General features: G+C 42.2%; 1 protein-coding gene across 1 annotated transcript in view; it reads right to left on the minus strand.

The window, feature by feature from the left end:
- Positions 1 to 26,163, minus strand: part of Shq1 (SHQ1, H/ACA ribonucleoprotein assembly factor) — a 106,103-nt gene that overhangs the window by 43,766 nt on the left and 36,174 nt on the right. The window contains exons 7-10 of the mRNA XM_052722042.1: positions 25,030 to 25,184; positions 22,991 to 23,044; positions 21,370 to 21,498; positions 2,152 to 2,267 (exon numbers count right to left, since the gene is read on the minus strand). Of these exons, the coding sequence (XP_052578002.1) occupies positions 2,152 to 2,267; positions 21,370 to 21,498; positions 22,991 to 23,044; positions 25,030 to 25,184 (454 nt within the window). The remainder of the gene's footprint in view (positions 1 to 2,151; positions 2,268 to 21,369; positions 21,499 to 22,990; positions 23,045 to 25,029; positions 25,185 to 26,163) is intronic.

Below are 26,163 nucleotides of genomic sequence, written 5' to 3' on the forward strand. Positions count from 1 at the left end.
ACCTTTCCTACCCTGCTACACTATCCTTTTACAAACAGAAAAAACAAACAAATCACCACCACCAGAAAAGTCCATTACTGAGAACCTAGGAGTTCTGCTGTTTCCCATTATTTAAAACAAGTTTAAAAAAACAAACAAAACTTTAAGAATAAGCCTGGTGACCCCACAGCAACTTGCACACTTACATCTGTCTATGGAACACAATGAGGTCTTCTCAGTATTTAATAAGGACTGTCACAAGATGGGAGAAGAACTTGCGTGAAAATGGGATCCTGGCACAAACCTCGATACTCATTACATGTTTATAAAATCCCTGCTCTCAGAAAACAAAACAACCCACACAGAGAGACCGTTTCAATTTAATTATATTATGAAAACAAAAGTCACAACAGGAAATGGCTGTGGAGTATCTGATAAGCTCAATTAGCATGAGAACACAATAAAGTGATGGCCTACCATGATGACCTCAGGGGTTAAAGAGTCAATTTTCCATCTGGCAAAATCTAGATTCCCAACACAGACGCTGACTCCACAAGCTGTATAGTATCAGGTGTTGTCTGGAGCAATCCTGAGCATCCTCCAGCCAACAGGCAGTCAGGGGGCTTTCCCACTGCACTCTAATGTAATTGTTCCCTCGTGAACAGAAATAAGAAATAAATTCCGTATCACGGTTCATTCAAAGAGGTATTAAAAGGCAATCAGAGCAGTAACAGAAGCCTCTTGCTTCTTTCCCTTCTAGGTCAGCACTGACACAACACTGTTCTACAGCACCCGGAATCGTTCCAATCAGGAGCTCTGTAAGTCTCAACGAACAGCCCCGTGCTACTCAAGTGGATCACTGGCTGTGCCTGATGAGTAGATCTATCTACTCAAGTCCTTCCCGATAAACAGATGCACCGCTTTCAACATTAACAGTCAGCTGACTATGCTTCCCTGAATGAATGAGGCAATACTATATGGTTTTACAAATCAAGACAATTTCACTGAGCAAGTACTGGAGCCTATCTGTGAGTGTTCAGACACTTCAATACCTATGCTGCAAGTTTGACTTTCTTATACTTTGAAACACACACTCGGTACGTCAGGGGTCAGCGGACAAAGGCACAGCTCTTGTCTGCATTAGATTTAAATCTTGTGACTTTTACACATGTATGTCAGTGCATATGCATGCACACAGAGCCCCACCACAGGATAGGTCTAAGAACCTGGTCTTGAGATTTCCATTCGGAGGAGGGTAGCAATTCTGTATGCACACTGTTAGGGTTTGAATCCAGAAGGGCCCCACAGTCTCATCTGTCTGAGCACTTGTCAAGGTTAACGGAGCACCTGGAAACTATGGAGCCTTTGGAACTGCATAGCTTTTGGACACAAGCTACTAGGAGTTGCCCTTTGAGAGCTACAGCCTGGCCCCACTTTCTCTTCATTTGATAAGACATGAGAAGCCATGCAGCAAGTCCACACTGACCCCAGCCACCAAGCCTTCCTGCCATGTACCTCTAAACCAGTGGTTCTCAACCTTCCTAATGCTGCAACCCTTTAATACATGTGACCCCAACCATAAAATTATTTTCATTGCTACTTCATAACTGGAATGTTGCTACTGTTACTGTAATGTAAATATATGTGTTTTCGGATGGTCTTAGGCAACCCCTGTGAAAAGGTCGTTTAACCCCTATATGGGTTGAGAACCACTGCTCTAAACTGTGAACAGAATGAATCATCCTTCTTTTTAGTTGTTCCTGTCAGATATTCTGCTATAGTAACACACACACACACACACACACACACACACACACACCCCAAAAATCATATATTTGTGTGTGTGTGTGTGTGTATCAAACCAATCTCTTCTAATCAAATTTTATTCACCTACACCTACCTCCCTAAACAATTCACCACGCTGTCTATCTTAATGAAGCCTACCCCCCTCCTCCCTCCCTCCCTCTCTCTCTGAGACAAGTCTTTCTATGTAGCCCAGGTGAGTCCCAAATGCCCCTGCTTAAAATCCAGCTGTTTCTAAAGTGTTTCATAGCTATATGGGTTTCTCTTACATTAAGAGTTACTCTCCAGGTATTTCAGCTTCTTCCTCCCAGGTAAGTGGTGTTTTACAAACGCAAGCATGTACAAACTGCCCAGGGACACAAAACTTACTTGGCCTTCTGAATCCATACACAGTAGTCTGAGATGTAGAGATCATTCAAAATGTATGCTGGGTCATTTTCCTGAAAGATTTTGTGAACATCCAGGAGACACTTTAAAACTGCACTCTTACCTGAAGAAAAATTTAAAAACATCCAGTCAAACTTAAGGGGAAAAAAAAAAAATCTGATTTCTTAACTAAGAAATTAAGATCCTGAGAGGTAACGTATTTTAAACAGCTCAGAGTTTTAATAGTTTCTTAAAAATATTTTAACTAATGAGCCATCTCTCTGGCCCCTTCCTTTTTATTTCTGAAACAGTCTTACTAGTTACCTAGGCTGTCTTCGCACTTACGATCCGCCTGCCTCTCCGCTGAGAAGCTGGGATTACAGGCCTGCATTGCCGCCTGGTTTGGAAGTACATTTTAAAAGAAAGAACTTGTGTTTTTAAGTGGTGGTGCCCAATACCTAGAAGAGACGTGGACATTAGCAGGTTCCATTTTCGACAACCTGAATCAGATGCACAGTGTGGAGATCACTCAGCTTCTTTCCCTGTTGCTTCTTGAACTCCACACAAAATCTCCATCCCTTGGGTTGGGGATTTAGCTCAGTGGTAGAGCACTTGCCTAGCAAGCGCAAGGCCCTGGGTTCAATCTCAGCTCCAAAAAAAAAAAAGAAAAAATCTCCATCCTTTCCCCTTGGAAATGTCTTACTCCCACCCTCTCTCCACGGCCAACACAGTTCGCATCCTTTCACATATCCATCACCTCATGTGTAGAGTCAAGAATTCTTCCCCATCTTTGGTTCTAGACTCTCCAATTGGTCACTCATTTTGTGATGTGCTGTCCATCTCCCTCCCTGCATGTGCTTTCAAGGTTCTCTAACATGTTCCTCCTTTCTTTTCCACTTGACATAGCCTAGGTCCCTTCAGCAAACCCATGTCGCATTACTAAACCCTGCAAGGGGAAAGAAAGGGAAGCCAGATGATCTTCCCTATAACCCCCCCCTGCTCACTTCACAGGAGAACCCCATGCAAGAGAGCTTGGGAAAATGGGAGTTCTAAGTTCTCTTCAAAAGCTGTGTTTCAACAAGCCTTACCAAAACTAGTTTCATGGAATTCTATGTCATAGCATGGTAAAAGACAACCAGACTGGTGACAGCTGACAATCTTAAAGAAGCACATGAAAATTGTCCTCCCTCTGACTTGCTATTGTCATTGGAGGCCCTGTTTGGTTTCTCAAGCTAGCAGTCAGCTTCCCCAGGGCAAGCCCAGCATCACAGCTGGGCTGTTCACATGCAGGTGGCTAGCTGGGGTTTAACATCTCTTTTGTACTGAATGCTCTTTCTGTTCTGTCCTCAGCTACTTATTCAGCAGCTATCCACAAAAGAAAAGACTAGTCCTCTTCTAGGCTGTCACATGACCAGAGACCAGAAGCTTACAGGGACGCACAGTCCCTGCCTCCTGTGGGGCTTTTACCCAGTTGTGGTCTTGTCATACATCCTATGAGCATAAAAAAGCTGTGTAGGCCTAAAGCTAAGACAATTATTTTGGCTCAAAGGCACTGCAGGAAAGTGACCATTTTTCAAGCAGTTCGCTGCCTGCTCCAGAGTATAAAAAACAAAAGTACTTTTGCACAATAACCACGGTAACTATTTTCACTGCAGGAAGGAACTAGCAGTTGTCCCCAGGATGTCAAATGGCCCCAAACTCAGAGATTCTCTAGGACTGATTGGCTGGATAAGCCAACCCTATCCATGTAAGAATGTTCTCCCTGAATCTAGGGTCTCCTACTCACTCATGAAGGCACTAGAAACTAATGTCCCAAGATAATAAATGACAAAAGCTACGGATGTTTTACTGCACTGGAATGACTATCTAATGACGGCACACAGAAACAGAACAACAACATAAAGAAAACATGGAGGACAGTAATTAGTAGGTGGCCAGTAAACACGATTTAACATGTTCTCCAGCATTCCCTCCTATTAGCAGACCAGGCTGGGCAATAATCTCTCAGTGACAGATCAGCCTGTGGCTGAAGGCATTTAAGAAACTGGTCCCATCCCTAGAAGGATCAGAGGAGGAGATGCTTTTGCTGGTTAGATGCCAGAATAGGAAGAGTCATTTAAGCTGCTGTCTATCTATACCTAAGAAGACCTCAATTTCTTTTCAGTGGGCAGCTACAGCTTTCTGGGTCCCCAGCTCTGATCTATGCACATGTGGGTCAACCTGCACTGTTGTCAACCTCTGTTGTTGTAGTTCGCCAAGAGTCAACCTTGGTTTTTTAAACAGTAGCTCCTGGATTGGAGCTCAGTGAATAGCCAAGGCTGGCCAGTGAGTGGAGGGCCTGTTCTGTCACTATTTTAATCTCTAAAGGCAGAGTCTCTCACTGAACCTGGCAGCTAAGCCCTGGCTTTTTATATGTGGGCCAGGCATTTAAACGCAGGTCCTCATACTTGCTCAGCAAGGGTCCACTCTGATTAAGCCACCTCCTTAATGTTTTAAGCTATGCAAAATAAGAAGTCAAGAAAGGGAAAGAAGACTTTAAAGTCTTGACAGAAAGGCTGCCTTGTCGTTATTTAGAAAATATATCAGAATAAAAGCCAACAGTATTTATCATCTTTAAACATAATTTAGCAGATACCTGGGTATATTTCTTAGAGTCTGATGAGACAATATCATTAAAAGAGATATTTTAGCAATTATTTTAACATTCATTTTCACAGTTCATTTGAGCCTAAAAAGGGAGAAGATAGAAACACTGTGTCAAATCAATCAAAATTAAGAGAACCAAAATGGGGTCATTTGTTTCAAGATCAAGCCCTGTTAAGATGTAGAATAAACTCAAGTCCCTAACAACAAAATGTTTCTCAGTCTGGGTTAAGTCTTTCACATCCTCAAATTCCACTTAAGGTCTTCATGTCTCCATTGTAAGAAGCACATACTTAAAACAATGAGTTACTCTATTAGGCAAAGTAAGGCCAGCTTAAAACAGCAGCAAAAACAACAACAAAACAAATGATCCTTTGCTATTACAGTTACACATAGTATCCATACATTCACAAACAGAATTAACAGGAAGCAAGAGTATGCTTTGTAGGTGGTCCTGCCCAAACCGGGTCCAATCCAGTTCTCCATCCAAGTATCAGTTCAGGCATTCCTTTTTCTGGAAATAGAGTCCCAGCTCTCCCCCAGGCCCACTTCAGGTACCCTCACAATGCCTGGCACACCTATTACATAACTTAGAGCCAGCACCTACATCACATCACTAACCTGGCAAGTTAGGCACAGATAAGAAGTGAATGACTTGGCCCAGTCACAGCTGGTATTTGAAAATAAGTATGTCTGACTCTTAGCCACTACGCCATAAACAATGTCTAAACTCATCACCTTGTAGGGTGAACTAGGCAAGAAAGGAGGATACTTTGCATCTTTCACTCTCAGGACTGGAACAACATGCAGAAAATTCTATGTTCCTGTTCAATAAAGGCAACACTCTAGAGTAGACAGAAGTTGACGTTTATATCCTTGCTCAGACTGCTTGGTTAACATGCACAACAGCAGGAAACACCTCTGGGGCCTGTGAACTTACTTCAAGCTACTGTATTATTACAGGCATGGTGCTCAGACCTGTAATTCCAGCATGGGAGGATTACCTCCAGTTTAAGTTGAGCCTGGGCAACAGTGAGACAATCTGGGATAAAGAAAGATTTCTTTCTTTGGGGGCTGGAGAGATGGCTCAGTGGTTAAGAGCATGGGCTGTTCTTCCCAGAGGACCTGAGTTCAATTCTCAGCACCCACCTGACAACTCACAGAAAGAACCTTGTCTCAAAACAACAACAAACAAATAATTAGAAACAAACAAACAAAAAACCCACCTAGTCATGACAATCATGGAACATTCCCTCCAGGAGGGAAGGAGAAGACATAAGACTCAGAAAACTCCTGAGTTACAACACTCACAAGACCTCTAAGGTTATAAAAGGCAATAAGCAGCTGCTAGGGAGAGAGGACTCAAGGACCAGTCAAGCTGCATGCAAATTGTTCCAGGAGCTGTAGGGATGCAGCTTTATGAGTCATCACTTACGCAAAGGTGGGCTTCTTGGAGATAGAGCTGCCTTTTGAGTGACCATATTCCTGTGAGTAAACCCTCACCTATACTCCTATAAGTAACCCCAGTAAATGCACTGTTTTACCAAGCTGGGCGTGAAGGGAAGTGTTCCTTTGGTCCATCATCAGTGCCCTATCTAGGGTGAACAGAAGTTTGTTCCTGTCTCCCCAGGAAGAATCACACAACAAAACTGACACCCAAACAGGACCAACAGAACTGATGATGAATAAGAGAGAAGAGGCTACTCATTCCCTGCAACAGGTACTGAGATATGCAACTGGGGCTGATCTGTGTGAGGATGGGGCGCTCCTCTATCAGCAGTCCTGACAGAACCACTTCTCCCCATGGGTATGGGATGATGTGCCTCCTTGATATTTGATGCTACATGCTACATTAGAGAGATGACAGGACATGCAACCAGGGCCAAGCCGTCTAAGAGTAGAGTATCCCTGAGGATAATCTCCAGGTGGCCATCTTCCTCTACTTGAGATGGATAGCATGCTTCCTTGACTAATGGGGTCCATCCTGTGAAATGGTAATGTCTCAAACAGATAATAAAAGAACTTGCGCCGGCGGTGGTGGCGCACGCCTTTAATCCCAGCACTGAGTTCGAGGCCAGCCTGGGCTACCAAGTGAGTTCCAGGAAAAGGCGCAAAGCTACACAGAAAAACCCTGTCTCGAAAAACCAAAAAAAAAAAATAAATAAATAAAAAAATAAAAGAACTTGCCTGTATAAAAGAGGAATTATGAGAAAAAGGCATGCAGATGCTACCCACTGGCAGAAAAGTGGGAAAAGGAAAAAGGTGAGATGGAGGTGTTTGGCTTGCCATTTCTCACAGCTGGAAGGATGTAATGAAAAGATAGCATATGTTAGGTCTGTGCTAAAGAGCCCTTTTTTGATTCCAAAAACTTAGAACTCATGGAAGAATCAGTGAGGCAGGATAGAGCAAAGTAGAAACGCTAGAAGATACTTCTCAAGTCCCACCTTTAATACAAAGGAATGAAAAGCCCATGATTTAACAGGCAGATGGGGACCTAAACAATGGCATCAGGGCAGGAAACTGATAATCAGAGAATACTCTGCATTTGAACTGATTAACTTGGGAAAAACTCTTAATTGAGGAATGAAGAACCCCTTGACAGCCTAGCTTTTTGAGGCTGTAAAAAAACAGGGGGGCATATGGGTCCAGTCTGAGTGCCATGAAGGCAGAGAAACTAAGTGTGGTAGTTTGAATGAGAATGGCCCCCATAGGCTCATATATTTGAGTACTTGGTCCCCAGTTGGTAGAACTATTTGAGAAGGATTAAGAGGTATGGTCTTGTTGGAGGGGTTGTGTCACTGGGGGGTGGGGATGGGTTTGGAGGCTTCAAAGACCCACACCATTCCCAGTTAGCACTCTCTGCTTCCTGCTCATGGATCAGGTTGTAAGCTTTCAAGTGCTGCTCTAATACCATGCCTGCTTGCCACCATGTTACCCACCATAATGGTAACAGATAACACTCTGCAAATGTGAGCCCCAAGTGAAATGCTTTCTTTTATAAGTTGCCTTTATTATAGCAATAGAAAAATAAACCAAGACACTAAATTACTCATCTTTCCCTGAGACAGAAGCTGCATAACCTGAAGCAATGCAAACAATAGCAGTATCCATGGACTGGCAGGGGCATCATCAGAAAGCCTTGGTTTCACCAGCTAAGGGCGCCATGAATTTCATTAAGACAATAAAAGGCAGGCATTACAGAGGAAGTTTGCCAGAAGAGGAACAGTATTTGATGACTAGCTCACCTGATAGGACTGTGTTCACAGCAAAGTTAAGAAAGAAGCTGAGGTCAGGCAGTAATGGCATACACATTTAATTCCAGCACTCGGGAGGCAGAGGCAGGTGGATCTCTGAGTTCGAGGCCAGCCTGGTCTACAGAGCAAGATCCAGGACAGGCACCAAAACTACACAGAGAAACCCTGTCTCAAAAAACAAACCAAAAAGAAAGGAAGGAAGGAAGGAAGGAAGGAAGGAAGGAAGGAAGGAAGGAAGGAAGGAAGGAAGGAAGGAAGAAGCTGAGAGGCTAGAGAGATGACTCAGTGGTTAAGAGCACATACTGTTCTTGCAGAAGACCCAAGTTAGATTTCCAGCATCCACACTAAGGGGCTCATAATCACCTGTAACTCCTGCCTCACGGGGATCAAAAGCCCCTGGCCTCTATGAGCACCTATACTCATATGCATGTATCTACACATAGACACGCACATTTAAAAATATATTAAAAGAAATAAAACAGGAAGCGAGGAAAGAAGGAAAGGGAGTGGGGAGAAGGAAAAGTTGACTCAGCAAGGACTTGGCTCTGGTGGTGTCGCTGAGCCTGAGGTGGGACACAACCCTTACTGTGTAGGAGAAGCGCAGCGCCCGCAGACCTGGATGACTTCCTTCGGCTGGCATGTAAGCCAGGTGTGGAAAGACAAAAAGCATCAGGAGGGGAGGAAAAGCAGGTCAAAGCAGACAGGAGTCTGTGCAGGCTCTAGATGGTGAATGTGCCGAGACTGTGTGGAGCAGAGAGTTCTCCTACAGAGAAAATGACCAGAAAGGCAAGGGCTGTGCCAGTGAACTTCGGAAACCCGAGCACAGTTCAGGGAGGACGCAACAGCCACACAGGTGAAAGAGATGATGAAGCTTATCTTGGGCTGGGCAGTTCAACATCCAGAATACGCAGTGCATTTCTGCCCCACCAAGAAAGTTTACTGCCCGTGGTGACAGTTTACCACACCTAGAGCCTTTTCACAGCCAGGAGACTGATGGACAGGAAAGTGCCACAGTGGTAGCCCAGAGCCTGTTAGAGAGTGGGTTCTGGGGCCTACCACAGGCCCTAGAACAAAGCACTGCTCCCTCTTAGCCTCGAGCTAGGCTGAGCAGTACAAGCTGGCACCACAGAGACCAGTGGGGTAGAGATGTACAGCAGTCACAGCCAAAGTAGCAGTTGCAGCAGCCTCCCAAGATGACAAAACCCAGATATCTCATGGAGAGCAACTACAGATCAGAGGCGGCCAGATGGAGTAGTGTCTCCAACATGCCACTGTAATCAACACTGATCTTGTGCGCATGCAAACGAAAGAAATGCTAGAACACATACATCTGTGAGTACATGTAGGCCAGTGGTCAGCGTTGGATATTGTCCTCAATCACTTCTCAACCCACTGAAACTTGAGTTCACTCATCAGCTAGATCAGCTAGCGAGCATGTCCCAGGAATCCTGGTTCCACTCCCCAGCACCAGGACTAAAGTGTACAATGCCATGCCCAGACTTTTCTACCATGCTAGGGATCTGAACTCAGATCCCTGAGTAGTACTTAATAGCAAGCCCTTAATGGAGCCCTCAACATTGTTCTATAATGAGACTGTTTTTGAACTATACAAGACCTTGCTAAGATTTCTTTTTTAACACCCTCCAAGACAAACTGGCACTTGCTTACAGGGGATAAGACAGGACTTCAAAGATCCTTACCAACCTCTGTTAAAAGGCTTGATTATCTGTGGGAGCCCGTTTTCAGGTTCCTCGTGGCTTTACTCAGCAGATCTGCATAGAGAGGATGATTAGGACCACGGGCCTGAGTGCAGGTGTCTGAGATGGTCTGTACTTGGCTGTGCTGGGGGGAGGTCTTTTGCTCCACCCCTTGGTGTCTCTATAAATACCCTGGGGCAGAGACAGTCAGGGCTCGTTGGAATAGGTTCCAGGCCCTCTAGAGGAGAGCCTTTATTTTCTATCTGTTTATCTCCACAATCTAAATCCTTCTATCTAATATTTCCTGCTGATCACACTCAAGAAAACTCTGGGGAGCTGTGGGGTTGGTAGGTAAATGCCCTGCAATTATCTCCTTAAAAAAAAAAAAGGCTCAATTATATAATGCTCTATTATCCCTTGAGGGTCTTACAGATTTGAAAAGGATCTGGAATAACAATAAAAGTAAGAGTTAAAGAGTTTGAACAAAGGCACCACACAGAGGTGGAAAAGGCACTCACAGGAGCCGTAATGGTGGATGACAGTCCTGGTGCTAGTGATGGGTTACCACTCTATGAGGTAGCCAAGGAGCTCCCCACACTCCATAAAGGCTATTGCCATTACTATTAGCTGCATGCCCAAATTAGATGGTCAGTCCCCACTGTTAAAAGAAACCACACACTTTGGCAGCAGGACATGTAGAAGCCAGGCTGCAAGTGAGCTGGAAGCTCTGTCCTTGCTGGTTCTCATAGTGCTTGAAAATGCTACGCAGGCTGTGTAGACAGAACTGTCACCAGCAGTCTTGTTTGGTTAGGACACTGCATGGTATACTCCCCACATACCTGGTAAGATGTGTCCACTGAAACAATAATAGAATGCTTGTTACAGGCGCCATTGACTGCTTGCTGATTGGACTGAAGGCCCTCTCTGTAGGAGGGAACTCATGTCTGACATTGTAAACCACAGCAGAGACTCATGGCTAGATCCAGTGGGGAAGCAACTGCTATTGTTGATTACTAAAGAGGGATGCTGTGCCCATCAAACTGCCTTCTAAAACATTTGTGTTCACACCCATAAGCCACTATTGCATCCCCACTACAAAGGCAACTTCTCTTCTGCAGTGGGCGGTGGTATGTAGAGCCTTATAATTGGTGAATCGCTCACGAAGAAGTGACTGTTTACTGTCACATAGTGACTCAGCTCTCAGTTATAAAAGAAAGAAAATAACCGGACATCTATGTCACCTCCTCCAGGGAACATAAAAGAGCAGGCAAGAAAAAATGTAAATACTGGGGGAAAGAGTGGAACGCATACAGCTAATTTCTCTAAGGTTTTCATTCCTTCTTGGAGGGAAGGTGGAGGCCTACAAGACTTGGGAAATAGTAAGTTTCATAAGGCTTGGGAAACTCCTGAATGTTACCAGGTTCACAAGACCTCTCCTTAAAATTATAAAGCAGTAATAATTGCTAGAAAAAGGGGCCTCTAGGACCAGCCAACCTGCTTGAAAGTTATGCAGGTAGCTCCAAGAACACTACTCATGCTGGGTTGGGCTTCTTGGTGATTCCACTGCCTTTATACATCCACGCTCATGTAAGTAGCCCCTCCCCATGATCCTCTGAGTAACTCCAATAAGGTCACTGATACACTAAACTTGGTAGAAACATTTCTTTGTCTGTTGTCAGTGTCTCCCTGGAAAAGGCCACCCAATAACATACAACTTGTTTCCAACTTCTTCTCTTATTCCATCTACTCCCTGAACTCAGCTGTACCAACTTTCTTTCCTCTCTGCACCGGTACAAACCAAGGCTGCTTTTAGTTTTTTCGATTCCTACAACCCTTAATCAGAGTCTGTCAAAGTGTCGGGGGTTTCAATCTCTAAGCACACAGTCGGATGTCACCAAAATTACTTGATGGTTGCATAACTGATTCTCACTCATTTAGACAGTAAAGAACGAGACATTCAAATTCCAGGGAGAACTCTTTAAAACAAAAAAATCCCATTTACACAGTAAGTAAAATATGGACAAGTTCAGAAGCCAAAGATACACAGCTTCTTATGTAAACCCACATTTAAAACATATACTGAAAACTTCAAAACTATTTTAACACAATTTTGATTCAACAATTTCATCCTAAGAATATGCCACATATTTCTATGTCCAACTAAAATTTGGCTGTTTGAACTGATATTACTAGACTTCACTTTTCCATCAGATACTGCTTAATAACAAAAGTTCTGACACATCTTTAGGAACTGTTTTAGCTTCAAATTGGGAAAGCAGTCATATGAAGCCAGAGAGAAGAAATCTGAGTGCACAGGAGGAAAGAGCTAGTAGCTACTTTAAGTGGCACCTAGAAGAAAATCATCTCAGCCCCGTGACATATGATGCATCTTTTGACGATGTGGAATACTGTGCCAAGGTGTGTGTGTGTGTTTTTTTTTAATGTTGACAATCAGTATTCTTACTTTCTACTTCTTTTAAAGTCCTGCAGAGTGGCAAGAGTACATACACACAACACAGTGACAGCAGGTGACAGATGGGCCATCTATCTGCCCAGCTCACCCAGGGCTCATCACTGTTTTCATACACCCTGCCTTATTTGTTTACTGTTTGGCCAACTAGGCGTTTCAGTTTGCTTTTCCTAGTGTGGAGATTCCTATGCTACTGTAAACCAAATAGATCAGTTCCATCTTGTCCTACAGGGAAGGATAGCAAAGAAAGGGATATACGTTAGCACGCTGCTGTTAGGGATGGGTGGCAGCCATGACCTCAGCTCACAGGAGAGGGCTGCCTCCAATCCTTCATGATACACTCAAAGCAAAGGTGGTAAATCTATTCTGCCAAGAGCTAGAAACTTGATATTTAACTTTGTAGGCTGTATACTCTCTGCTGCAACTACTGGACTATACCATTAAATTATAAGAACAGCCATAGAAAATACAGAAGTGACTGAGCATGACTGTGTTCTGATAAAACGTTACTTATGGGCACTAAAATATGAAGTGAGTATAATTTTCATGTCACAAAACACTATTTTGTCTTTCTTTTGGGACAGAGTCTTCCACATGCAGGAACTTGCAGTCTTTCTGCGTGGTCTCCTAGGTGCCAAGATTAAGGGTGTGTGCCACCATACTTGTCTCAAAGTACCACTTTTCTTTTGATATTTTTAACCACTTAAAAACGTAAAAGGAGAGCCAGGCATAGTGACACATACCTAAAGTACTGGCACTAAGGAAGGTAGAAGCAGGACAATCAATAGTCCAAGGGCGGTCATTCATGAAGAGTTTAAGGTCAGCCTGGGTGACATGACACCAGACCCTAGCTTAATAGCCCTCCTATATAAATAAATGAGATTTAAAAAATTAAAATACGAAAGCATTTTTACTTAAGGATCAAACAGGATAGATTCGGTCTGTTGGGAACAGTTAAGGTATTTTCTAAAGGGGCTTCCACATTTTTATCTTATACATACTTCTTATCTTACATATACATACTTTCTTGGTGCATATGTGTGTTTGGTACACCTGTGTGTATGTGTGTGTGTACATGTTCCACATGTGTATACACGCAGAGGACAGAGGTGTCTTCCTCGACTACTTTCCACCTTATACACTGAGGCAAGGTCTTTTACTTGAACCCAGAGCACTCCAATTCAGCTGGGCTAACTAGCTAGCTTGCTCTGGGTATTCTAGCTCCACTTCTCAACAGCTAGGATTACAAGCAGGCCACCATGCCCACCTGGCATTTTTGTGGGTCCTAGAGATCCAAACTCAGGTCTTTAAACTTGTGGAGCAAGCACTTTACCAACTGAACCATTTATCACCTATCACCAGGCCCCTTTATCTTACAAATACATACATTTTATGTCTTGTCTTTTGTTCCTTCCTGTCTGTTACACAATAAACTCTTCATAGGCTAAGTTGTGTATAACCTTATATTCTTCATTGATTCTGTTGTACTGCCCCACACAGAAAGCAGACTTGATTCATGTCTCCTGAACACAGGCATGCCTGTCACTTGCTGGTACTGAAAGATCAGCTCCTACTTTAAAAAAACTCTTAAGTTACATAAATAGAATTCTTGCATGTCCTCTGGGGGGAGGGCATATAAAATGACTCAATTGATTTCATCTAGGTTCCAATATTAACAGGTAATAGGACCTCAAGTCAAATAAAAGCTTTCCTCTCTCCCCACCCCAACTTCATTTTAAAGAAAAACGATTTTCTGCTTTTATCTTCTTACAGAACATGGAAGGGAAGTTACTCCCATTTTCAAAAAAGGCTTAAAACTGATTTTACATATATTTAAAGAGAACTAATTATGAAGCTTTTTTAAAATCATACATTCAAAAAATACAACTAACTTCTTCATTTTCTATATTACTCAGCTAAGAAACTGCAGAACTTAGCAAAGCCTATTAACTAAATAGTGAAGGAAATTGAAACGCTCTGAAAGTATTTAAGAAATTAGCTGATTTTGAGCCATAACCACCAGTAAGCACCATACAAAACTCAAGCTTCAAGGAACAGAACACTAAAAAAGATCTTAAGTGATCTGTTGGTACCAGGATAACCTTAACCTATTAGCAATTCACAGTAACTAGAAGGCAATTTATAACATGCAAATCCTGTGGGAAATGCTGCCTCCTATACTGTATTTGAAGCGAACAAAGAACTTTTCTTATAATTTTAACTTCCAAATTACCATGAGAACAATCTACACACTTTTAACAGCTAACAATACTTAGTGAGTACCAGGAATATTAGAGAGGCAGGGAGGGATTCTGTGGAAATGGTGGACATGGTTTTCTTACCTTTGATGGTCATTTGTACATCAACATCCTTCTAGATGGGCACATATAGAAACCTACAAATGCTCTGAGGTTAACAAACATGAATGGGAAAACAGAACCAATGAAGAGATAGAAACATAAACTGGCATTCTAACAAAGAGATAAGATTTCAAGCTTCTATGCTTGAGGGAGGAGAAAGAGTAGTTCAGGCTGGCTCATTCACAGTCCCTATACTTTCCAGCATTCTTGGCTCAGTACCACAATCTGGGAGTTGACTCCTGCTCCAAAGCTTGCTCCTGTAAGATTTCAAATAGGGTTTATGTGAACTGTGTCTAGAACTAGATGATGGCAAGTCAGTATACTATCATGTAACCTCCATGAGGACTTGTCCGACCTCAAGTGAATCATCCTGTCAGTATACTACCATATAACCTCCATGAGGACTTGTCCAACCTCAAGTGAATCATCCTGTCAGTATACTACCATATAACCTCCATGAGGACTTGTCCGACCTCAAGTGAATCATCCTGTCAGTATACTACCATGTAACCTCCATGAGGACTTGTCCAACCTCAAGTGAATCATCCTGTCAGTATACTACCATGTAACCTCCATGAGGACTTGTCCAACCTCAAGTGAATCATCCTGTCAGTATACTACCATATAACCTCCATGAGGACTTGTCCGACCTCAAGTGAATCATCCTGTCAGTATACTACCATGTAACCTCCATGAGGACTTGTCCAACCTCAAGTGAATCATCCTGTCAGTATACTACCATGTAACCTCCATGAGGACTTGTCCAACCTCAAGTGAATCATCCTGTCAGTATACTACCATATAACCTCCATGAGGACTTGTCCGACCTCAAGTGAATCATCCTGTCAGTATACTACCATATAACCTCCATGAGGACTTGTCCGACCTCAAGTGAATCATCCTGTCAGTATACTACCATATAACCTCCATGAGGACTTGTCCAACCTCAAGTGAATCATCCTGTCAGTATACTACCACGTGACCTCCATGAGAACTTGTCCAACCTCAAGTGAATCATCCTGTCTCCCTTTGTTGAGCTGAATGTTTCTTTTAAGGAGGGTACTCTGTGCTAAGTACCTGCTAGTGAACAGTACTTGCTTCAGTACTTAGTGACACAGACATTAAGGCCTGTGTCCCTTCTTACCATGGTTTTTATTCATAATCATAAACTTAACTCTGCAATCAAGCTAGACTCGAAGAGGAATAAGGAAAACATGTAACTCAAATGTCTTAGTTATGGTTTCTAGTGTGAAAAACCACCACAAACAAAAGCAACTTGGGGAGTAAAGGGTTTCTTTCTTTTTACAGCTTGTGGTCTACCATGCAGAGAAGTCAGGCTAGAAACTCAAGATAGGAACCTGGAGGCAGGAACTGAAGCAGAGACCATGCTTGCTCCTCCTGGCTAGCTCCATCTGCATTCTTATACACCTTAGGACTACCTGCACAGGAAAGGCAGGACCCACAATGGGCTGGACCCTTCTACCCTTCTATGTCAATCATCAATCAAGACAATACCCCACAGACTTGCTTACAGGCAATCTGATGGAGGCATTTTCTCAACTGAGGTTCCCCTTCCCAGATAACTCTAACTTGTATCAAACTGACAAAAAACAGAAACAAACAAACAAACAAAACAAATCTAAGCAGGACAGCAAAGAACCTCAGGGAGAGCACAAGGGTTACAGGATATTGTCAACAGTCGGGCGGGATGTGCTCTCCTGAGCTGCAGAAGGAATGGTCTAGTGGTTAAGATGCATACAAATCAAAAGCATTAGAACAGTCCTCAGCTGGCCACAGGGATCTTCTTCATGCGTTCTCTCACCCTCCTAAAGAGGGTGTTCTGAATTTCATCAGAATTCAGAGTTCATATATGCCGCATATGCCTCCATTTATAATCACCTACTTCTCTTAAAATTGAAAAGCATGTCAGCCCAAAGGCCTGTGCCTGGTGCCCTGGCAATTATTTCCTTCCCATTGGTCATGTGATTGTATCTACAGAAGACTGGAGAGCAGTAATTCCTGAAAAGTCTGCTATTCTTAAGCTGTTAGTAATGCTATGTCAGGGCTGCTACTCATCTCCAGTAAGACTGGCCTGTAGCCATGAAGGAGGTTTCTTGAGCTGCACACTGCCTGGCATTCACCAAGTAGGCTAGCTTTAGAAGGCTAGCTTTAGAAATGAGACAGACAGATTTTTCTTATCTCGTTTCTGGGTACTGGGAACAGATAAGGTAAGGAAAGCAAGCCTCCCTACTGAGCCACACCCCAGATCCTCTAAACTCTAATTTTATATGTGTTAATAGCCAAAATCTTTCATACAGTTACCCAAATAAAATGGTGACTAAATTGAAATAGAAAACATAGCAAAGTGGTTAAGAGTCCAGACTTAGAAAAAACAAACAACCAACTTCTTATAAGAGAAATCATAACACACAAAAGTGGGCCACACCAAGAATTCCACACACTCACTGCCCAGGCAGCAAGTATCGCTCGCAGCCAGTGTGTTTCAGTAGCACCCCAATACCCAGCTGCAGCAACACTGGCTTTCTCACACTCAGTGCAGGTTATTTTGAGGCTACTGCCAGACTCCATTTATAGCGATCTCAATAGGCGAGAGGGCCCAGACTTTGAGCTGGACAAACCTGGAGTCAAGCTCGGGCTCTGTTGTCACGCACCCTGGCAGTTCACTTAGCTTTTTAGAGACTGCCTTTCCTCAACAAACATGTGGCAGTAATTTCTGCTTTTCCAGATGGTACTAGACGTGAACTGAGATAAGAAGGCATCAGACGACAGACCCTGGAGCTAACACATAGAAAGTGGCAACTGCATGGTGGCTGGGGTGTGATTACCATTTCCACTAAGGCTCACACAAGACAAAATGGGCCAAAGCCTACTTGAAAGAAGCCCCCAGAGTTCAACCTCCTTGCCCTGGGAATTGGAACAGACTAAGAACTCGTACCTGATCCCATCAGAAAGCAGGAAAAAGCAACTTGTGGTAGCTGAGCAGCGAGGGCAATTGTGGAGGCAAATGATAACTTGCCATTAGAGATGTGGTTTGCCTATTAAAGGATGAAGAGGCCCCCTCTTGCAACAGCTGTCCTACTCACTGCTGGCTCCAAAACCTGAGGCAGGCGAAAGCCAGACAAGCCAAGGCTTCCTCTTTACAAGTGCAAAGTAAAACTTTCAAGTCCTGAAATCAGACTCCTCTTGTAACTAGGACTAGCGAGAAATCATGTATAGAATGTAAAGTGTCAGAAAACCTATAGGGTGTATATATATAATAGAAGGCATGTGTGCTTACCCCCCAAGGCAGTGGGGACCCAGAATGAGCTCAAAGGAGGAACTAGGTTGTTGCCCACCCACCCCATCATGTTCAGCCCTCTAGCAGAAGCAGAGTGAGAAAAACCTCACAGTGTTTATAAGAGAGAGACACGAACCCAAACACTTAGTGAAGTGCACATGTACATCAAGTCCTGGATGATGTGGCTTGTAGCTTCGAGGAGACAAAACTGAGGCACACTGGAAACTGGCTTTGTTCAACTTTTCTCTTTCCCAACTAACTGAGAACTGCTAAGGGATGTCTCCAGAAGGGTTCTGTTCACTCTTAAAAAAAAAATTCAGCCAGCAGGAGGCAGTGGCACTTCCTGAGGAGTCAGGAACAGAGGATTCAAGGGGAGTTTTGTGCCCCAAGAGGACTGAAGAGGGAGAACAACCATATGGGCAAATCCTTTGAAGCACCAAAACAGTACTTACCAGGGCGAGGACAGGTTCCCATCCTGAGGAAGTTTGGATTTAATATACAACAAAAGAGACAGATGAGCATGGCCTTTTGCAAGATAGGAAGAGGTAAGGATGCAGGAAAACTTAAAGGTGCTCAAGGCCCAGTAAAGCATCCTTGCAAAGGCTGTTGTGAAGTCAGATAAAGCAAATCCATGGCTCTCTGAAACCTCTCATCTCAGTCAGTTATCATGAACTATGTTCTCTGTAGCTTCTGACGCATTCCCATGTTGGTTCTGGAAACTCATCCATTTGAGATCAGTATTTCTTTGGGGGAAGGAGTCATTCATTACTTTCAACTATGCAAGCACTATCTGACCTTTACAATAAAAGTGTGACTGCTAGGGTTGTGTTCTGAATTTTAAGTAGACACAAATTCATTCTTGGAAAACACCAAATGCCAAGCTGGTGCTATTTCCACTTAACTTATGGAGTGTCCAAACAAATGAGATTCCTCAGTGATAATAATGGCATTCCTGTGCTAGCTGCCTGAACAAGCACAGGTCACAACCCTCACATCCAATGGCACAGGTGCAGGACAGTCCAGTCTCTGCTTCCACTCTAAACACAACCTAAGCCAGTTGCAGAACCAGCACTGGGGCTTAGACGGCTCCCATTCATTTCAACAGAGGCTCTAGTGTGTTATTTCAAGTCTGCCGCTAACAAAATACAGCTGATAAGACTTATTTTTTGTGAGTGATAATGATGAAAAGTTAAGTCTCAATTTCAGCTCTAACCTACTAAAACTGTTTGAATAATTGATTAGACTGTAAGTCAAGGCAATCAAATTTATTTTAGGTTATGCAATCACAGAACTGATTACTTTTCAAATAAAAATCCAGAGCTCCAGATTACTTCCCAGAATAAAAAAAAACAAGTAGTAGTTTATATGAATGAAAGCGAGAGTGGATGTATAAGGGAACGTGCTTGCTCCGGTTTTGCTGGCTTTCCCCAGAAGCCCTAACATAAGAGTCTCCAGGCTTAAATCTATGAACAATGCTCAGAAAATTCTGTAAGACAACAAAAAGCAAGTAATTGTGATATATAGCTCCAGCACAATTAGTCATTTAGAAGAGATTGATTCCTCAAGGTATTTTAGAGATTCAAGAAATACCTTGTATGGAAAGCAAGAAAAAAAGTAACATACCAAAAAAAGGCAGTTTATTTCCCACAGTTAAAGGAGATAGATTTCTCAATGATATTCACTCATGTATCCTAAACAACAATCCTTCAAAGTAAAATACTGCTACTCTAAACCTATCAGTGAATGAAAAGGCACTTTTAACTGTGATTCATTTTCACAATTATAATCTACTTCAAGCATGCCTCCCCTAGATAATAGAGGTCACATTGAAGACAAAAAGCTAGGTGTCCCTTGGGATAAAACACTGGAGATGGGATGTTCCCTAACAATCCAATGAAATCACCTGGGCATGGGGGATGAGCTACCCTTTTATAGATATAGAGATGAGCTTCCCTTCTCATGGACATGGGGATGGACTTCCCTTCCCATGGATATAGGAGATGGACTTCCCTTCCCATGGATATAGAAGATGGACTTCCCTTCTTATGGATATAGAAGATGGACTTCCCTTCTTATGGACATGGAGATGGACTTCCCTTTTATGGACATGGAGATGGACTTCCCTTCTTATGGATATGGGGATGGACTTCCCTTCTTATGGACATGGAGATGGACTTCCCTTTTATGGACATGGAGATGGACTTCCCTTCTTATGGATATGGGGATGGACTTCCCTTCTTATGGACATGGGGATGGATTTCCCTTCTTATGGACATGGAGATGGACTTTTCTCAAGGACATGGGGATGGACTTCCCTTCTTATGGACATGGAGATGGACTTCCCTTCTTATGGTCATGGGGATGGACTTCTCTTCTTATGGACATGGGGGTGAACTTCCCTTCTTATGGATATAGGAGATGGACTTCCCTTCTTATAGATATAGGAGATGGACTTCCCTTCTTATGGATACGAGGATGGACTTCCCTTCTTATAGATATAGGAGATGGACTTCTCTTCTTATGGACATGGGGATGGATTTCCCTTCTCACAAATATGGAGATGGATTTCCCTTCTTATGGATATGTACTTCTCTTCTTATGGATATGGGAAAGGACTTCCCTTCTTATGGATATGGGAATGGACTTCCTTTCTTATGGACATGGAGATGGACTTCCCTTCTGATACTGAACCTGAAAAATAAGTCCCACTAACATAGGAAAGACAAGACCCCCCCAGGGGCAGGACAAAAAAAAAAAAAGACCATCAAGTACTGAAAGTGACTTTTTTTTTTTTTTGAAAGTGACTTTTAAATGAATGCCAGAACTAATCTACACAAATGAATGATGCCCCCTTTCAAAGTCATTACCTGGGAAATTAATTCTTTCTAATGATGTTGGTATGGGCACTTGGGAATTTGTTTTGAGCCTGGATTTTCCCATATTCTTAGAGCCAGAAATTACTTGACTTTTCATGCTAAATTTAGCAGCAGTCAAGAGTCCTAAGAGTATTGATGCTTTTCCTTGCAAAGTCCTCGCTGCTTGCCCAAGTTGAGGTGATAAATGCCCTCCTAAACAATCACTGTACTTCTCAGTCAGAGCACCTGTGGCTCTATACTGGAACCGCTGGTTTATTTATCACGTCTCAGACAAAGCTGCAAAGCTCATTAAAGGAGAGGACTTAGTAAACTTCATTACTGGACCCACAGTCCCACCTCAGTGGCTAGAAAGTTACAGGAATCCAAGAAACACCAAACAATGCAATCTATCTTCAGTGTGACGTGATCTGGGATGCTAATGTATGTTTCCATTTACTCCCCCTCTCTTAGAAAAGGTAAGCATTACTGCGCATCTCTGTAGAGGAAACATTACTTTTTATATCCTGGGGAGTGGACTTGATTATTTTCATTACTTATGTATATATAGAAAAGAGCAAAACTCATGATTACATCTTCACATACTAAAAACTTAAAACTTCTCATGCCCATATATGCCAGCCTACCTTACCTAGTTGCAGTATCTTTACAGTGTCTCTGTAGGCTTTCATCACCAGCTTGAAATGACGATAAAGTGGATAGCACAAAACTCTCCTTCCAAAAGACACCAGGATCTCATGAACATCTGTCCAAGTCTGTGAAGAGTCATCTCAGTAAGTAATTTCCATACAATACATTACACAACAAAAGCACACACCGAAAAAGGAACAATCCCAATTAAACCCTGTAAACCTGGACCACTGGCACAAGCGAGATTCTTCTTGTACACCTCACTTTATTACAGACTTATAATTCCTCATGCTGCATCAACAAATCACAAATGTGCATTAAAACCCACATATGTAACAGGAACATTTTAGAGTCTTAATGGGGACAGGCATTCAGACTACAGACTTGTATTTGATGGCAGAGTGGGGATGGGGACAGGCTTCCTGACCTTGTAAGCAGCTCCCAGCTGAGGTGGCTGGCAATGCTGCTGGCCCACTCTTACTCTTGCTCCTATGGTACCTGTCTCAGTGATGGACTGAATCTTACCTCCTCATAGAAGGAAGTAATATATGAAGCAATCTCCACTTTACAATTTAAAGTATGCTATGCATAATCTGAACTGATGGTATGACTTTGATGTTGGACAATTTGTTCCAAACTCAGAAACATAAAAGATACTGTTCTTTAATAAATTCTATGAGAACTGCAGAAAAATTTTTAGAAAATAGAAACAAAACCAATTATCGTTACACTAAAAGAGGTCAGCACACCAGTGGGAAGGCTCCAGGGTAGAGGGGCTTGCCACCTTGTAAACCTATGTTCAATCCCTGAAACCCACATAAAAGTGGAAGGTAATGCCGGGCGGTGGTGGCGCACGCCTTTAATCCCAGCACTTGGGAGGCAGAGGCAGGCGGATCTCTGTGAGTTCGAGGCCAGCCTGGGCTACCAAGTGAGTTCTAGGAAAGGCGCAAAGCTGCACAGAGAAACCCTGTCTCGAAAAAAAAAAAAAAAAAAAAAAGTGGAAGGTAAGAACTGATTCCACAAAATTGTTCTCTGACCTTCACATATATGCTATGATAAGTGCTCTGCAAAATAATAATGATGACAAATAAAATTTAATGTTTTTTTAAGAGGTTACCACTTCTAACCATAAGATGATAGGATGCAAAACAATTCATTTTAAGCTGTATGATCTAAATTTCTTTACCTGTAAATTCAGCAACATTTACCTTACTGAGTGTTGCTCAATAAGGTTATTGAGGAACAAGATAAATAAAAGATATAAGACACTCCGTGTGATTCTGGTGGTCCATTATCATCTAGGTTTGTTTTCCATTTTTGAACTCTGAGCCCCAACTCATTAACATACCTGTAGCTCTACCCACATTTTCTCAAATGAACCAGTGTCCTCAGTGTTCTTCCACATAGTATTTCCCTCCACAATTTCTAAAATGCTTACCTGGCTGACTATCCCAACAAGTTTATTCTTTAAAAAGTATAATAAAGCTCCCAATTTTAAAATATTAATAAAAAAATTTAAATAACAAAAAAATTGTTTGAACTAACCAAAATGAAGAACAACAGAAAAAATAACTTTATGAACAGCAAAAGCTAAATAATTTCAAGTAGAAATCATACCTCAAACCAGCAGAGGGTGGGGCTCAGCTTTCTGACCGTCCATGCAGACTCCACCTTGGTTGTGGACAAAGGAGTGTCACCGTCAAAAGTCATTTGGAAATGAAGCAGATATATCCACTGGAATTAGTACATGAATTATACTAACCCATGCAAAATGATGTATTTATGAATGTAGAAAAATACTTGTATTGATGCAGAGACTAATAGAAGATATCTCTGTTCACCGTGCTTGGAATTTTATGGAATTAACCACTTCACTAATGAAGCACCAGAATACACAAACAAATAAGCAGGGGCACTCAAACAAAACTGAAGCAAAATGCTTGCTGCTTCTTCCTCTACTAAGTCACTCACTATTGAACTGCTGCCGGGTACCCGAAAACCCTGTAGAAACTGCCTTTCAGAGAATGCATGTGAGATTACCAGTGGTCCAGAGGCTTGAAAAGATGCAAGACTTCATGATTTTAAACATACAAGTAGAAGAAACATTGGTCAATTTTATCAAGTATAACATTTTCACTCATCAAGATTTAATATGTGGGGCTGGAGATATGGCTCAGTGGTCCAGAGTACTAGCTGCTCTTGTACAGGACCTGGGTTCATTTCCTAGCTCCCACACGGTGGCTTACAATCATCCACAACTCCAGTTCCAGGGTATCTGATGCCCTCTTCTGACCTCCCCAGGCACAAACATGGTTCACATACATATGTGCAGGCAAAGCCTCATATATATATAATATTTAACATCTTTCAAAAAATTTAAAAGACTCAATAACATGAAATGAAGAGCCTTTTTTGTCTAAGTAAACATTTTATCCACTTACGATATCTTTAAAAAATGACTTGAGGGGCTAGAGAGATGGCTTAATGGTTAAGAGAATTGACTGCCCTTCCAGAGGACCCAGGTTCAATTCCCAGCACCCACATGGCAGCTCAAAACTGTCTATAATTCCAGTTCCAGGTAGCCCGACACCCATGGCAAAACACCAATGCACATAAAAAATGAATAAATAAATAAAAAACAATTTGAAAACAAAGTATTTTCAGATAATTATATTCTTGACAACCCCAAGGTTATTCACTTAGATCATATGCAGACTGCAATAGTCACTTTAGAAAATTTCAGAATCTTGACAACAACAACAAAATGGCACCTCAAACTACTACTGATGCTACGATGACGTGTGAGGTAAGTCAATAAAATCATAGTGTATACACTGCAACTCAAAGTAAATCTTGTAACTGTGGTTATTACTAACTACTGGAATTATGGGACATCCCAATGATATAAATTATCTGTATAATCAAAAAGAAAAAGGAAAGTACGTAACAAGGCTAAAACTCTGAGCACATGTAATTATAAAGAGTGGGGCCACATTATCCAGAAAGCCTTTGGTTTTCCAGCATTTGTTTCTTTATTGATTCAAAGATTGAATAGATTGATTGAGGAATTGGTGATTGAACACACGGTTTTTAAAATACATGACATGACACATGGTTTCTTTACTAAAGATAAAAGCAGGTCTCTATTTATAGCTCAGGCTGGCTTTCATCTCTCAATCCTCTTGCCTCAACCTGAGATGAGTCTTTTAAACAACAAAAAGAAATACGATTCAAGTTTTGAAAACAATGGAACTTACATACAAATCTTTATAAGGACACATTCTGTATGCTAAGATCCTCTTCTGCAAAAGGCTTTACTCTGCATGTGATAAATGAAAGCTTGGAGAAAAAAACGTGAGTGTGGTAGTTGGTCCTTTGCCACTCTCTAGTGTCAAGTGAAACAGCCTTCCTTTCTACCCTTGGCTTTATTTCCTTACACTTCCCTGCTCTGCTATCTATCTAGTAGATCTACTGCCAAGAGAGAAGAGACAAGACCACAATTAGCATTAGACTTCATGTTAGTGCCCACTACCATCTCCTATGACCACCATAGGCACTTGTGCTGGGACAGCCCCTAAGTAATCTATCACAACAGGCTGTGTCTGCTCTGAACAGGTAGCTAACACAGTGGTGTACACTGACACACACAGACTTACATTGTGCTCTCCTTCAGTGACACGTATTTCATAGCAATAGGCCAGAAGGATGTCAACTAAACTGTAGTACACTTGACGGCGAGCTGTCTTGTCCAGCAGGTAAGACTTATTCACAAATTTTCGTAGCTGATATTTCTCCTCTTCTGAAAAAGATACTAGGAGAAAACACAGTTTTGAAAATTAAATATGCCATTCAGGTTCATCAAACCACCAGTGCAGAAGATTTGCCAAAATTGGAATTCTGAATATAGAAAGCAAAATCAAAGTTATTTATCCTTAATTCTACATATAAGGCAATTTCTTAAAGGAGGCTTTTCAAGCTTTATTAAGAGCCATGCCTTTGTTCAAACCTTCCAGACCTTTCCTTTCCCTCCTACATTACAATAGCAGTTTCCAACTTCACAAATCTTTTTCCTAAGGTTTATTCTTATTATTTTAAATTATGAGTATTGCATGTGGGTGAATGTTGGTATGTACATGTGAGTGCAGGAGGCCAGAGGTACCTCCAGGAACAGTCATTAAAGACAATTAGGAAGCACCTGACACAGATACTGACCAATCTGGGGGCCTTTTTGTCAAGTGAGGTTCCCTCTCTCAAAATGGCTCTAGCTTGTGTCAAGCTGACACAAAATTAGCCAGCACACGTTCCTACACATACTTCCCACCCTGCCGGGCAATACATTTAGCAGCCTTTCCCCATTTTTTTCCAGTTTAATGGATTTAAGTGACTGTGGTAAGGAGAATTCTGAGATGACCCCCAAAGAGTGGCATCGCTCCCTCTGTGGAACAGATCTTGTCACTGATTCTGTCCAACAGAATGCGACAAAGATGACAGGACAGTCACTGCCATGCTAACATGCAGTTACTGTCAGAGTAGAGCCAGGGTACTCCTGGGGTGAGGTGCCCTGTGAAAAGGCTATGTGGCAGGTACTTCTGGGACCTCCACAATCTGAACATTGCTCCATTTCAAAGCTGGCAAGAAAGTGGAGAAGAGAATTCTGTCAACAATAATATGAGCCTGGAGAAAAGAATGTAGCAACTAATACCCACTTTTATTTAAGAGATGGGCATATCTGGCTACTAAGCATGTCCAATCTTTTAACATTGCAAAATGATGCTGCCATGTCATGACAA

The sequence above is a fragment of the Peromyscus californicus genome, unplaced genomic scaffold (assembly GCF_007827085.1).
Source record: "Peromyscus californicus insignis strain IS unplaced genomic scaffold, ASM782708v3 Scaffold_6__1_contigs__length_162567912, whole genome shotgun sequence".
NCBI lineage: Eukaryota > Metazoa > Chordata > Mammalia > Rodentia > Cricetidae > Peromyscus > Peromyscus californicus.